At 35.0% G+C, this 15356-nt stretch overlaps 3 protein-coding genes across 3 annotated transcripts in view; 2 read left to right on the top strand and 1 right to left on the bottom strand.

Annotated features, from left to right (window-relative positions):
• On the top strand, positions 1–2553 carry LOC106129017 (visual pigment-like receptor peropsin). Its single transcript, XM_013327443.2, has 7 exons — positions 1–433; positions 694–856; positions 1047–1174; positions 1252–1474; positions 1550–1634; positions 1885–2031; positions 2383–2553. Exons 1-7 carry the CDS (start codon positions 313–315, stop codon positions 2512–2514), a joined length of 999 nt encoding a protein of 332 aa, XP_013182897.2. The 5' UTR covers positions 1–312; the 3' UTR covers positions 2515–2553.
• Positions 2554–3397: 844 nt separating this feature from the next.
• On the top strand, positions 3398–6754 carry LOC106143588 (uncharacterized). Its single transcript, XM_060954389.1, has 7 exons — positions 3398–3569; positions 3904–4069; positions 4485–4615; positions 4881–5100; positions 5494–5578; positions 6005–6166; positions 6527–6754. The coding sequence occupies exons 1-7, from the start codon at positions 3446–3448 to the stop codon at positions 6704–6706; spliced, it is 1068 nt and encodes a 355-aa protein (XP_060810372.1). The 5' UTR covers positions 3398–3445; the 3' UTR covers positions 6707–6754.
• Positions 6755–8128: 1374 nt separating this feature from the next.
• The window catches only part of LOC106129051 (monocarboxylate transporter 12), a 29524-nt gene continuing 22296 nt past the window's right edge, over positions 8129–15356 (bottom strand). Inside the window, exons 3-7 of the mRNA XM_013327488.2 lie at positions 12400–12519; positions 11272–11496; positions 10063–10851; positions 9773–9973; positions 8129–9546 (exon numbers count right to left, since the gene is read on the bottom strand). Coding sequence (XP_013182942.2) covers positions 9392–9546; positions 9773–9973; positions 10063–10851; positions 11272–11496; positions 12400–12519 — 1490 coding nt within the window. The 3' untranslated portion in view covers positions 8129–9391. The remainder of the gene's footprint in view (positions 9547–9772; positions 9974–10062; positions 10852–11271; positions 11497–12399; positions 12520–15356) is intronic.

Here is a 15356-nt window from a genome sequence, read left to right on the forward strand (position 1 = left end):
AGTGGGCTTTCTCTCGAACTCATTTTTGCGTATTTCCAGTTGCACCCACAACCGTTATATTACGGTGTCCAGCGTCCACTTGCATTGAAAACAGGGCTTTAACTAGGTAAAATCCTCTTCTCAATTCACTATTAAGTACAATTCACGCCCCCAATGCTTCAGACAAAGAGGATTTAACCCGTAACTTGAAACCATTCTTTTGTAAAATCCTAGCCTGGTCGACAACCTGTCCAGTCTTCACGATATCTTGACTAACGTGGACGCCACTGCTCAGCTAAATGCGAAAATTCCGGTAGCAAATTCGGTGCATCAATGATCAATGATTGGACTGTGACCATGCAAAGTTTGTACGATTATCTGGAAGATGATTGTCCCTGGTATTATTTCGATAGCTCCTACAAAATTCTGTTGGGCGTCTGCCTCATTTTATTTGGTTAGTCATTCTGTTTCGTTATTACGAAAATCTAGGTGTATAAAGAGATTTGGAGGTCGGTGTTTGTGAATTACATAAGAATAAGTGACAATTGTTGGTTTTCCTTTCTATTTCATATGAAGATCATGAAGCTCAAATAGTGTCGTGAACATTAATTAATGATGCTGAAGTGCTTACTTAAAAAGTCATTCTGAAAAACTTGTTTAATTTCGAAAAAGCAACCTTCGAGATATTGCTATAATATGTTGTTATGTTGACAGGAGTATTTGGGGTGCTGCTAAACAGCTGGCTTTTTGCCACATTCGTCCACAGTCACCTGATCTTTTTCAAGAGTCACATATTGGTTCTCAATCTTTGCTCCGCATCACTTGGTAGGAATCTACTGGGGTTCCCATTTTCGGGAGCATCTGCTATAGCAAAAAGGTATTTATGACCTAAAGTAATATTATGAGTATTGATTTTTGCGGAAAAGTCATAATGTTGTATAATTTATCTTGCAGTAGAAAATTTTTGGTGGTATAAATTATAGTATAGTAGAGTTAACGTAACGTATACATAGATATAGTTGAATAACGCGTAATTTGTAGTCAATGTTAATTCTTTTTTGTTTAAGATGGTTATTTGGAACAGCGTGCTGTCAGCTCTTCGCTTTTCTAAATCAATTTTTTGGTGTCTTTCAAATGTTTGCAATCCTGACCTTAGTTTTGGAAAGATATATTCAAGCAAAGTTTTACAGACATGGTAAGCGCTTGATAGAAATGTAACTTTTGTGTTATGCATATCTTAATATGTATAAGATAGTATTTTCATTGTTTCAGAGAAATCCCTTTACTTACGGATTTATTGGATTTTGGCTGGAGTGTGTTGGGTAATTTCATTAGTATTTGCTACACCTCCTCTTTTTGGATACGGTGTATACTCTTGTGACTCCACTGGAACAATTTGCTCACTCCTATGGCCATCTTTGGCTTCAGGATTGAAACAAATAGGTTTCTGCATCCCTTACGTCCTTATATGTGGAGTTCTGCCAGTTGTAGCAATGTAAGACTCATTTATTATTATTTTGTGTTATAAACAATTTATGTCTAAATATGTAAGATTTGTTTTAATTTACAGATTTTATTACATGGGAAAAGCAGTCCGATTAGAACAAATCTTTTATCGAAATGAGATACAAAGAGAGCAGAAACGACTTACAAGGGTAACGTTTGTTTTCCCAACATTTATTTTAGCCTGGTAATATAAAAAAGAAACTAATAACATTATGCTATGTTATATTCTGTCTTAATGATTCCATAGGTCTTACTGAAGTAAACTTTGAAGTCTTTCAGTCTCAAAAATCATTTAAAATAGTGCCAAAAATTCAATATTGTTTAGGTACAGTATACTCCGATCCCGTTGTAATTGAAGTTTACATACAGAATCACCATTTCATTATTCGCATTCTACAGAGTGTTCATGCATTAGCCGTGGCTACTTTGGCGTTTTGGATTCCTTCAGCGGTCTTAATTGGCTGGCAGTGGGTGCCTCTGTTGATTTATGGATATCGACCTCATGTTCCTCCAGTCCTCGCTTTGATTGCATCCATAGCTTCTGAGGTAAATTTTATTATAATTAAATTTTAATTTTATCAAGAACATGATAGTTCTTATTAAAGCATTATTCTTGCTTCCACGAGAATTTTCATAAATATTTTTTCTCTCTTTCTTTTCTCGTTTAACCTTTCTCACTTAACTTATTTAATTTAGTCATAAAAGCTTAACAAACAGATATTCGCATCGCATTTAAAATAGTGAAAATTGAGCTTGGATATGAACAAGGTTTAAAGTTGAATAAATTCTATTTAAAATGTTGCATGGAAGAATAAACATACAAACGTTTATGTAAAACAATACACGATTATGTTTAAAACCTGTGTAAATGATTTAACAATATTGTACCTTTTTCAGGCCGCAACAAGCATTCCAGTTCTTTGTTACCTAGTCTCCGACGAAAGGCTCCGCGCGGCACTGCTTGGCCGAATGCGGAAACATTACGCCCTTCTTCCTCCCGAGAGAGCGAAGCGGTTTAATAGAGCTTAGTTCAAGTGGAAAGGTTTGAATGGATTACCATACTGAGGTTCAAAGACCTCACGAATGGCAAGATGAAGGAGAATCTCGAAGATCCTATCGGGCCAAAGGTTGGATAAATTTATGGTGATTTACAATGAAATGAAATTGAAAAAAATTCATAGATTTCATGTATTAATGTTTCCAAAAAAAAAAAATTAAACTTTTCATTTGCATTTCATCAAGTTTTTTTACTTTAAAAGCGTTTGTTTAGCGAGCGAGCGGAAAGACTGCTGAAATTATTTAGATGTTATGATATTAGTTATTTACAGCAACTTAACGTGAGTACCTAAACTATTACCAACTAATTAATTGAAAAAATATATCATGTTCTGTTTTATTCATCTTTTAACCTTGCAATGTTTAAGCGAAGCTTCTTAGCAACAGAAATTTCAATTGACAACTGCGCAGCAGTATCTGTATCAGCGATCGTTACTGCAAATTGAAATATATGTACTTCGATATAGTGCATCACCAGGGAGATGCATACAACAAACACGTTGAACTGTGTGAGTGTACGCCGACAGTGCTGGGCCCTAGCCCGGAAATCAGCTCAGACCTTATTGATCGCCATCGCTATATAGAATTTCTAAAGTTTGTTCCTATGTTATAACTTTGGAACATAGTTCATAGCATCTATGTTACATTTGTCACTTTTGTTTTAAGTCTGGTTTTAACAAAACGTTTAGAACAAAAGAACTTATTAGAGCGAGACCGAATTGTCCAAGTCTTTTCAATGTGCAATCTGAGATGTTTTAAAGTGGACAGAAATGAGTAACTAGGACGAGTGCATCCTGTCGGGTGCCGTGTACGCAGGCGCGTGCAGCTGCAGCCGGGACCTCCGTTTATTTATTCCCCAAGGCTCCGTTCTTGCGAACAGTCTCGTCATTTGACTTTTGTCATCATGGCGAGCCTGATTTTTCAGGCCTTTTTGGGACCCGAGCCTCTCCCCATTGGGAATTGCGTTTGGATTGACACATTTAACGACGACGAAAGAAATTCATATCAACATGGACTTTTATTTACAGGTAAGATTGTCCAATTATAAATATATTTTTTGAAATAAATATAATGATTAGTAATCAAAGATGATGATTAATAATTAACTTTATCTTTATCTTACATTTTTGCTTGTAGCACTTGTTGCGCGTAGGGACAGGAGGACTGCTTTTATTTATGTGTTAGAAAATTTTCTAAAACTTTATGGCAGTTATAGTGTTGAATTCTGTGGCACTTGTATGATTGGAAGATTATCAATGATTTTGCCATCACTCCGGGGAAAAAGGCGCGATTTAATGTATTCACCCTTATATCACTTGTATGTACCTATTATATGTACTTTCTCATATGCAAACATTACAGGCGTATTTTCGCAAGTTCTTACTCTTTGGTTGAACTTGGCCTTGATGCTAACGATACTGTGGAAGGACGAGAACTACCGCAACCTGGCTCTATTCACCGTCACCTCGTGCTTGCGAAAAGTGGCAGATGGAATAGCTGGACTACCTTCATTCCGGTATTTGGATAGGTAACATTAAACTTATCAATATTAATATTATACCGAAGTAAATTTCGTAACTTTGTGTGTTGAAAAGTCTAAATATTTGACTTAATAAACTTCGGAAATATTGAACAGATCATGACAATCTTTCACCATTAGAAAGGTACACAATATGCGGGTGTAATAGCCTATGAACATAAACAACAGAAGAAGTTGTGCCGGGCGGCTAGTAGGCTTAAAAACTTAACTAGATAGGCTTAGCAATCTGTCACCACCTGAATCTTAATAAGCTGTACGTGACCTTTCGAGGCTTTACGATCTTTTCAAGCCTCTGCGCTCTGTCTACTCTGTAAGAGATAAAAATGTGACAAATGTCGTCTTTTTATCAAATCTGAAGTTTTATTGTTTTGAAAAACAACTTGTTGTTTTTTTTATGTTTCAGTTTGTTTAAGTCAAACATGTTGTCCTGCGTCATGTTCGGATATCACGATTGTTTCTTCTCTGTTTTGGAGATCGAGGCTTTAACCCACGTCTGCGTCGCAAGATACGTGATGGCCCGCTACGCAGCTTACGGTAACTCAAATATAAAAATAGAAGTAAGATGAAGGGTGAAGCTCGACTTAATTAAAGTTAAAAATTTTTTAGTCATGAGTCGCAGAAAAGGTTTTTCATACGTATGTGTGTGGCCGTAAAAACGTTCAATTTGCGTCGCTGTGTTGTAAAAACGTGTTTAAAACATTTTCTGTTACTTATGTACAATCTAAACTCACCTCTCGTCACTAGCAATGGACTTAATGGTTAATAACCACCAAACCTGAAACTTCCAACATTTTTTAAGGCTGGCCATTGGACCCACGGTTTCCCACCTTATACATCGTCAGTACCATAATGTTTGCCATCGGCTACACCTACATTCCCATGCTCGGCTTTGGCGGCACCGTCGACTACGACTTCTCGTGCACCACTTGTACCTATGAGATGATGCTGCCGACAGACCACCAACGTTATATCGTGTTGATTTTATTCTTCATGAGGAGTATCAAGCCAGCTGTTCTGATGTAAGTTTATTTTGATTAAGATTTATTTATTACCTACTAGCTTCTGCTCGCCGCTTCACCTGTGTGAAAAGTATCCTATGACTAATTTCTTGGAGATCTTTTCAGTGGGTTTGACGCGAAAGACGGTCATACAAAAAGTCATTTTGACATTTATGTTAGTTTATGAAGTTATACATTTAAAGACACATACATAGGAGTGGAGATAGCTTCACTTTTGCAAATTATCTAGTTTTTTTAGTATGGATTTAGAGTAATTGCTGCACTTTATCTGTTCAGGTTCTCTTTTGTTATGTTAAATTATAAATGTTCTAAATAAGCTAATTTCTTCACGTTTCTACCTTGTTCTATTTTGTAATACTATCTATATAAGAATTTCTATTATTATTTGTACAGGATGGGAATGTTGGCCCGAGCTTACTACCTGGATAAGAACGTGTGCACTGACAAAGAAGCTGGCAAACGATTGACTTTTACTAGGGTGAGTTCAAAAATTGAGTCAGCCAATTACACACATATGAAAATTTTCCATATTGCAGTTCACAATAAGCAATAAAATGTAGATTAAAGTATAATGTTGATTATTTATAGATTTTTGCCCCAACTTACAATGTTGAGCTAAATACTCAGAGAACTTATGTAATCAATTAGTCTATCGTCCTGGCGGTCTACCCCGCTAGAGAACAGTCTTGAAAAGACTAAAAGGCTATAGTGGCTACAGTACAAGTGACAAGTGGCTAACCCATCGTTTACAAGGAAAATCTCAAGTTTATTAGTTACTCCTTAAGTCGCTTTTTACGACATTATGTAAAGATATGGAGTGGTCCTATTCTAAAGTTGGCAGAAACCCCACAGCAATTACACAATATAATTTAGTTTTAAATAACGGTTTCTGTCTTTATTTCAGAACATAATGTCAATAACGGTAGCCACCTTGATATTTTGGGCGCCACTGGCTTTGATAAGAGGCTACGTTGTATTTGGCCAGCTGTTCTATGAGAAATCCGAAATCATAGACTCTATGGTAGGCTTTGGAACACCAATTTCATTGGCGATGTGGCTTTATTGGGTAAGATATTAATATGCAGATTACTTACGTCACGCTCGTCAAACTTAGGTATAATAGATGTAGTGGCCATAGTTAAGACTAAAATACTTCATCTAGTTTGATTTGCGTATCACTGGTACTTGATAATGGTACAGGTAAACGTAGGGATGGAACAAAAAAAAAATACCAAATGACCTACTAGCGAACTCGGATCAGAATGGTGTTCTTATTCCTCGTGGATAATTCTCATGGGACAACATAAGAGGGATCATTGATAAATGACGATGCAACGTCTAAAAGCTAAACTTAGCAAGAAAAGAAGTAAAGAATCTTTACTACTAAAGGTATATTTAGGTTAATTAATTAATCTTTAAATTACAGATATCACCAGCAGTCATGGTCTTGACGCTTATGTATGTGGATGAAAATGTTCGCCATAACATGATAAATTTACGGTCATCTGCTAAAACGGCAGCAGAACTCGCTGATAAAGAAGCCGAAAAAGAAGAAAAACAAAGAATGAATGAAATCGAGAAGGAAAGGGGAAAGAAAAAGCAGTAACTGTTATTTAAGAAGTTCAAGTGTTTTTTAGGGTTCTGTACCTAAAACATAAAATCGGAACCCTATTACTAAGCCTACTCTGTTTGTCTGACCGTCTGTCTGTCACCAGGATGTATCTCATAAACAGCGATAGCTAGAAGGCTGTTTTTTATAATGTATTTCCGTTGCCGGTATAACAACAAACACTAAAAACAAAATTAAGCGTCGTGTCCACACAATAAACGTGTTTCTTCGTCTTAAAATGTCTACAGAATATTTACTTGAATATATAATAAAGGGGCTCCTATAAAACAAACTTATTTTATCTATCGACAGTACAATTTTATTAATTTCTGAATTTATTAGGAGAAACGTAATATGAATTGTCCGCATTGTAGTTCTATCGAATTACGCTAGATGGCGTTGTTGGGTTTTTAAAACTCAAGGTATAAAGAGATAAAAACGTGAATAAAAAAATATATATTAAGTAACAAACGTGATAATGTTCTCTTTAAAAGAGAAATAAGAAGAAGAGAAGAAGTAAAAGGAACACTTCGTGCGCGAGTCAAACTCACACTTGGCCGGTTTTTTAGCGTTCACCTACTTGTAGCTCATAAACAGTATTTTTCAAGTAAAACTACTGTTTAAAGGGGTAAACGCTCTTAAACATCATTTGGGCCAGGCCCTTTTTACTTACAAGATTGAGGCATGATAAAAATCCCATCAAGATTTGATGAACTTCTTATTGTGCCGTCATATGATTTTATCAAAAGTGCTTTAACCATGGTTCCACGTTATCTTGTGGATCTACTGGTAATCCTTTTTGCTGTAGATCCACCCACTAGCGCGGGACTATAGGTTATGGAGGTTCATACTGCTGTACAAATTGTAGTGACGTATACGATTAGGTTAAGGTAGGTTGAGGTCACACTACCAAAGGACCAGACAGCTTGGCGAAAGGTCAAATATTTTTGATAATGAAAAGTGTTAAATGTAAGAATGTATGTAGTGTGGTTTGAACCTAATTAAAATAATGTCATAACACTTCGTTTAAGGTTAGAATAAGGTTGGTTTAGATCACACTACCAAAGGCCTATATACGAGTAGTATTTTTGATAAGATAAATAGTTAATAGAAAGGTTGTAGTGTGATTTGAACTTAATTAAAATGACGACACTATAACGAACGACTAATCTTGTTTTCATGCCGTCATAAATTACGTCTAAGTTTTGATAATAATTCGCGTAGATTGATGTCGCTTGCAGTCGAAATAAATAATAAAAATATTTCTTTTTGTTTTATTTTATACTATGTTTATATTATACTTGTGATTTTTTTTGAATAGAAAATGAGATTTTTATCTTGATAATTTATCGAGTTTAAGGCTAGACAAGCTACTTCCCCTATAATTAAGCTATCTTTTAATAATAAAAACACGAAATCTTTATTCAATTCCAATATGTTTAATTTAGGTATACTTACTTATGCGTAATAACATCATTGTACAGATCGCATTAGATGCGCAAGAATTCAACAATATAATAAAAGAGACAAAGATTTGTACGAAGATATTAGTTAGCGATTCAGCACAGTCCGTGTATAATGATATTGTACAATGTTTACCTATGTACATCAGTCCAAGTATTTACATCGTAGTTCTAACATAATCCCGGCAAAACAATCAGACGATAAATATATCACTACTGAACACAACGTGGAAGATATTTTTCATCTAATTAACTGCAAAAATAAAGTAGATAATTATTATGAAATTAAAATAATCGATGTATTTCCTAATAAATCACAATTGCATTAGATTATGCTTTAGATAGTCGTTTGGACCACAAACGCTATCTTTTGTTTGGTCCACATTAAGGCCATTAATAGACACACTTGACACACCATTAATAAACACACACTCACTCACAAAATCAACATACTTATAAGTTTTATACACAATTATGTGTTACAGTCGTAATATACATGTTATGGCACCTGATAAAAACTATGTGATACAAAACTAGATAAGTGCGGCATTCATGGATCACACAATATATTTAACATAGAGCATTTAAAATAATTATCACCTTTTCTGTGTGTAGTAATTCATTTGTACAGAAATAACCCAGAACAATGTCATTTAATGCGACAGTGCTTTAAAATATGTATTGATAGTTTAAAATCGAAACGCATAGCCCTCTAATAGATAATTTACTATTTTCTGTAAAGGTGATTAGAGGGACATGCATTTTTACAAAACTATCACGGAAAGTCTTCTCAAATAAACTATATGAGTTTATTGCAGGAGACTTTCCCTTATAAATTATATAGATAAATATGTCTTATATACTTAATAGTTTAATTAGAATAAATTTTCGGTACTGAAGACAAAGTAGGACCATCGGTACTTTCCGTTAAACTAGCCAATTGCACCATTTATCACTAGAAATTGTAACTATATGCAACCTCACTTTCTCTGGAATGAGTTTGATGGATTTCATCATAGCGTTCCCATTCACACTGCTTTTGATTATTTACAAGATCGTATTTATTATTTTCATTGATATAAAAAGTATCCTCATCTATTATTGTAATATTTTTTACCCTGTTGCTAAACGTGTCCGAATCGGAAGAAGGACAAGGTGATGTGGAGGGACTGTTGAGTATAATAACCGGGTACTCATTAGTCCCTCGGAACTGTTTCTGCTAAATTTGTTCCATGGCTGTATCTTCAGCCCATCTGATGTTGTTCCGCCGCTCCAAGCAGGGCACAAGGAAAAGGATAAGTCCGCTTATTCCTATCGTGCCTCCAGCCAGGTAGAACCCTGGCGCGTAGGACTGCGTCGTGTCGAAAAGCCAACCTGAAATAGAGAAGTGAAATGAAAATTAAATATACTTGAAAGAAGAGTACGCCCTCGGCATTCGCTTTCCATTCTTGCGCGAATTTCGGAAATCCTTTCTTTGCGGATGTCTACATCATTTAGTATGCCAAATTTCAACTCTATCGGTCCAGCAGATTGGGGAGTGCGTTGATAGATCAGTCAGTAAGCTTTCTGTTTTATATGTGTTATTTTCATTTGAAAATACCTGCAAGAGGTGATCCAACAAGTGACGCTATGCCTTGGAAAAGTAGTAAAAGGCCGAAAGCATTCGTGAGTTTATCCAACCCCAGTAAATCAACTAGCACCACAGATGTGAGACCGACGTATGCACCAATCGTAAATCCAAATATTGTCGAGTAAATTGCAAAACCCCAAAACTCCCAGCACACCATCGTTATTCCAGTACCTGAAATAATTACACATCCATTTTAGTTGGTTCAATTTATTATGAGTACATATAAATTGAACTAAGATTACATAAAAGGTATTACTCACTAATGCCAGCAATGATGAGGCACACATTGTACGCTGTCAATCGGTTAACCCAAGGTTTGTCACTAATAAATCCTAGGAAAATTCTTCCAAACAAGTTTGCAGCCCCCATAATTGAAATTAAATAAGCAGAATTTGTAACACCTAATTTCTCACTCATGGGTACGATGTAAACGAATGGAATATAGAAACCAATGCTGGTCAAGAAATTCGATAGTGCAAATAAAATGAAAATAGGATCTACGAGCAAAGAGAAATCGAGCATTGTAGAAAGTGCTTTTTTGAACTCTTCGGAACATGGCAACCATTCGCATGTATTGTTTTTCGTTTCTGGGTTAAGATCTGGGCGAGCTTGTATTCTTTCTGGTGATGATGCTCTGTGTTTTGATAAACTGCTCATGCTCCCTTGATATAATACATCAGGTCTCTCCATGATACCGCTACCGTGTCTTGAGCGTCTATGTTCCTGTGGTTTGTTAAGTGCTGGTTGAGAAAGTGTTAGTCTTGCTGTGTCGGTTTCTTCACTGTGACCGTTCGCGTTGGTTCTTTTAACATTTTCTGTACTTTGGGATCTTATCAGTGGAATATTGTTTGATTTTGGAAGCATAGGCTCAGATACGGATGTTTGACTTCGTTGAGGAACAGGTCGAAACAGCAAGCCCAGAGGAACACAGTTGAGAATGAAGATCCCGATGATGGCCATTGCTCCCCGCCATCCATAAGCTTCAATAAGTGCTTCCGTAATAGGGGGAAACAAAAATGTTCCGAGGCCAGATCCACATACTGCAATGCCTGAAAAAATAATTTGGATTTTTTTATCATTTAAATAAAACCGAACCAGCTAACAAATTATTGTCTTATAATAGACACAGGGAATAAACAAGAAAAATACACTAAGTAATGTAAATCTGTAACACGATTCAAATTGTGTATACGCTAATGTATATACCAATCTTACCCAATCCAGGAACGTGGTCAAAACTTGAGCTTCTCTACGGAGAGGTAAGGATGTCACCGCGAGACTAACGCCAAGAGTACGATGATGATAAATGAGAAAAATCATACCTAATAAATTTTCATTTCATTACTTATACTTTCATATTAACTTACCTAATAATATAATAATTTTTATGATTGCGGTTATGAATTCAAATTAATCTTAAAACGTAGAGTATTATTGCCACTTTTCTGTCATTATAATAGTCAACTTACCAGTAGCAAGACTTCTTTTTTTTTCGAACCAAACAGTAACGCTGACAATGGCAGGCAGGTACATCAGGCCAAAACCAAAACCAGTGAAAAAACCGATGGTGATGATGAGGGTCAAGACGTCATTAGCGTAAGCAGAGACCACCACAAACGCTGATGCTAGAACTGCTCCAGAAATTGTCACAGCACGACAGCCCCACCGATTAACGAAGGAACTTGATATGGGCCCTGAAAAATTTGAAAAGGGATATCAGTAAAACTATCAATGGAAATAAAGAAGTTATAGTTTGCTCAATCAAAAGAATAGATCATATAACTTAATTTTTTATATTAAAGTCAACTAAACTTGAGATTCTCTTAAGCTTATAAACTTAAGATTCCTCTTATAGGCTATAGGGCTAGCAACCTGTCACTATTTGAGTCTCAATTCCATCATGAAGCCATTTAGCTGAACGTGGCCTTTCGGTCTCATTGGGATTGTTGGCTCTATCTACCCCTTAAGGGATGTAGACGTGACTAATGTGTATGTATTTATTGTTTGTATAGTAAGGAAAATAAGTAAGAAAAATTCCAAAGTGAAATTAGAGCGTGTATTCGATTTGTTTTCAATTTGTACCTTCTCCAAAAATAAAATCATCTGTTCAGCAAATATTGGAAAATTCTCAAATAGATCGAACAAATCCACTTATCAAGGATTTCCTTTTCCTATAAATCGTTCTCGACATTTTGTAGATTTTAGATGAATACAAATAATTTAATATTCTGAATTAGAATAAAAAGAAGGAAATAACAGAAACATTTCGAATACTCACATAATTTATTCTTGTTTTGCAAACTTCTTTCATTATACTTTTCTAATGTTTAAATTAGCTAAAAAGTTTGTTGTCAATATAATTTTGTGACAGACGGAGAATGGATATCCAGGAGTGAAGGAAGAAATATTTTGAAACTTGAATAAACACTTTTAATCTGATATATTTTCCTCTTGAATCATAGAACCCGCAACATTACATTAAGTCATTTAAAAGATACTATATGAATACAAAAGCACAGAGCTTAAAGTGACTATGTTTCTTACTTTGTAATAAAAATGGATGATTACTTTATTAGAAAATTAACACATATAATTACCTGAACAGAGCGACATCCCGATTAGGACGGACACGATCCAAGCGGTCTTGCCGTTTCCTTCCCCAAAGTAGGTTAGGAACTCCTTGTAGAATATACCAAACGAATAGGTCATGCCATCGGCTGAAAAGAACGAGAAAAACGTTGAATTGTTTGCAACATTCTTGCTAAAGTTCGTATTCCTTGACTAGTTTTATTAGTGAAAAATCATATTTAAATCCTAAAAAATATAATACAAACAGATAAAAATAGTGGTTCGGATATTTGAAACATTCTATATATGAGTACCTGACGATTATATTCAAAGTCGGCTTTGAAAATAATTTATATGAATAATATTTCCGAACGTAATACAGAGGCGGGTACTCGATTTTGTTTTATTGGGGTTAAAATTCTTTGTAGGTCCTTCCACTTATTGGAACTAGGTTACGTTGATAGGCGCTCGTTCTAGATTCAGGTGACAGCATCAATATGCGGGGATAGGTGTGTTATGTGGTAGGAACAAAGGGATGGCCGACAATAGACCACCGGCATCAAAGATGTTTCCTTTGCCATTCAACAAAGAACACCGGTATTGTTTCTATAACAGCGTAGTAAAGATTCATTAAAAATTGTGGGTCATTTACATTTTTATATGTTTTTTACTCATATGAGATACAAAGTAATGTAACAAAATAATATGTATTTATGTAGGTATCTGCTATATGTATAGCTTATAGTGACATACAAATCCTCCTTTTTTGAAGTCGGTTAAGAATTGATATCTAAAAGGATTGCAAGAGCGATGAAGAAAGAACGATGAATTCTGTTTAGCTGAAGTAATGTTTAAGTTTCGCATTACTGTTCAATGTAGATTTTTCTTTGTACACGATATGACCTGATTTCAAACAATGTTCCGGCCTGACCTGAGTCAATAACAATTCTTTTCAATATGAAAAATAAATAAACGTAATTTTGTAGCATTTAAAAATCATTTTTTATATAATTATGATTTTTAAAACAGAATTCTATAATACAGACTCATATTTTATGAATTCCGTGAATACACATCCGATTTTGCGCCCTTTTTATCGGAAGATTTAACGCCATTTTAAGCCATTATCAGCAGTTACATCAATTTTATAATATTTTAAGTCCATGTAAATCTTTCCAGATTTACAGATTGATCACAAGCATTAGTTAACGTTCGTTAATCGCTCGTTAGCTCGTAAGGAAATCACGAAGGAATTTTACTTCTTGGGTTGATTACGGCTAATGAAATATATTCGTCCTCTTTTGGTCTTTTTTGTTTAGAGCTTTTTAAAATATATGCAAATCTTTAGTGGTTTTTAAGCGTTAATGTAACATGTATTAGCCTCGACAAAATTGTTAGTGTCCCTTTTTATTTTTATGTTGGCTTTATACACATCTGAAGGTAGCTGTGGCTTACCTGATAAGGTCCAAAAATATGGAAACAGCAAAAATCTCACTATACCTTTTCCGTCTGCAAAATAAAACTGATGCCATAAGAGTTTTAACTCGTATATTTTTTCAGGCGTATGTTCGGTGGGTTCAAGAAAAACATGTGCTTTGTATGGTATAAGAGAGGTGCCCCAGATATGACCTGAGCCAATGTTCTCATGGTTATGAAAAACCCAGTGGACAAATTGCCACATACATCTATCTGAACTATCCACTTCAGGATCGTAGTGATAAGCCGTACTTCATTAGAATGGATTCAGTTGGAATAAATGTCAGGACTATTATACATAATAAAAACAAAATATAGTAACAAACAAGGCGGTATTATATTTTGTATAATTAAACTATAACAAAATTTATGTTTAACACAGTTAGGTACACGTTAATTAATTAATAAACAGTCCCCTGCAGAGTTATGTTTGTTCGAGTTAATCTCAGAAACCTATATACGCATTTTCACGTTGAAGAGAAGGGATTATCTCCGAAGTATGTTACATATTCATGCGAAAATGTTACCACAGATTTTGCCGACAGTTTTAGACATTAATATGTGATACAGAGATCTTGTTGGGCCGTGTGGGTTCCCGCAAAATACAATAAAGGCAATTTATGACACATTCTAGGTTTGAAGTTGTGAAAAAGGTAACTAAAGTACTACTATTACATACTTGTATATTTTTAGCAGATTGATGTCACCCGAATTCCGGGTTGATGTCAGGCTGATAGTAAAAATGTCCAAATGATTTTACTACTTGTTAGGTGAAATATGGAGTCTTAAGCAGAGAAAGAGGGAAATAAAAGACTTTTATTGGACTGAGGAGTCGCAAGGAATAATAAGTTGGAGTATGCACATTTTCCTAACAAAGTAGCACGTGTGACATTCACGCATAGTCACAAACACTGTATTCGTAAACTATTCGGATAAATATAGAAAGCGCTGGACACGTGGTCGGATTAAAATATGCACTGGCTATGAGAATAGCATGTCGCCTCTAGGATTAACATGTCTATATTGGTTTCATACCAAATAGCTACAATGTTGCCGTAACAAATTAGATAGTTACCTGAGTAAATATTTTCATTCGTAATGAAACCACATTTTGGCATTCTTATTGTATTAATACGTACGCGTAAAACAAAAAATCTGAGAAAAAGATGGGGTGTCTTATAAAGTTTGATCTGCCTGAAGGGTCCACAGACCATTAATTTTATTGATTAATTAATTTTAATCATTAATTAATCTATGACTCACACAGATTTAATAAAATATGCACTAGCTCGTATGCAAAAAGCGACCCGATTCTTTCAATCAATTAAAAAAAAGGTGTTTATTTCTAGTTTTATACATAGATAATGTTTCAAAGGTTGCTTAAACTTGGCCTCAAAAACACTCAGAGCATTTTTATAACAACAAAGAAACGCTTTTAATTTTTTATTAAACTCAATTTTAAACCCATTTGCGTTGTAATGATATCAAGATCTTCTGTTCCTTTTTTACC

This window comes from Amyelois transitella, chromosome 2, assembly GCF_032362555.1.
Source record: "Amyelois transitella isolate CPQ chromosome 2, ilAmyTran1.1, whole genome shotgun sequence".
NCBI classification, from domain to species: domain Eukaryota; kingdom Metazoa; phylum Arthropoda; class Insecta; order Lepidoptera; family Pyralidae; genus Amyelois; species Amyelois transitella.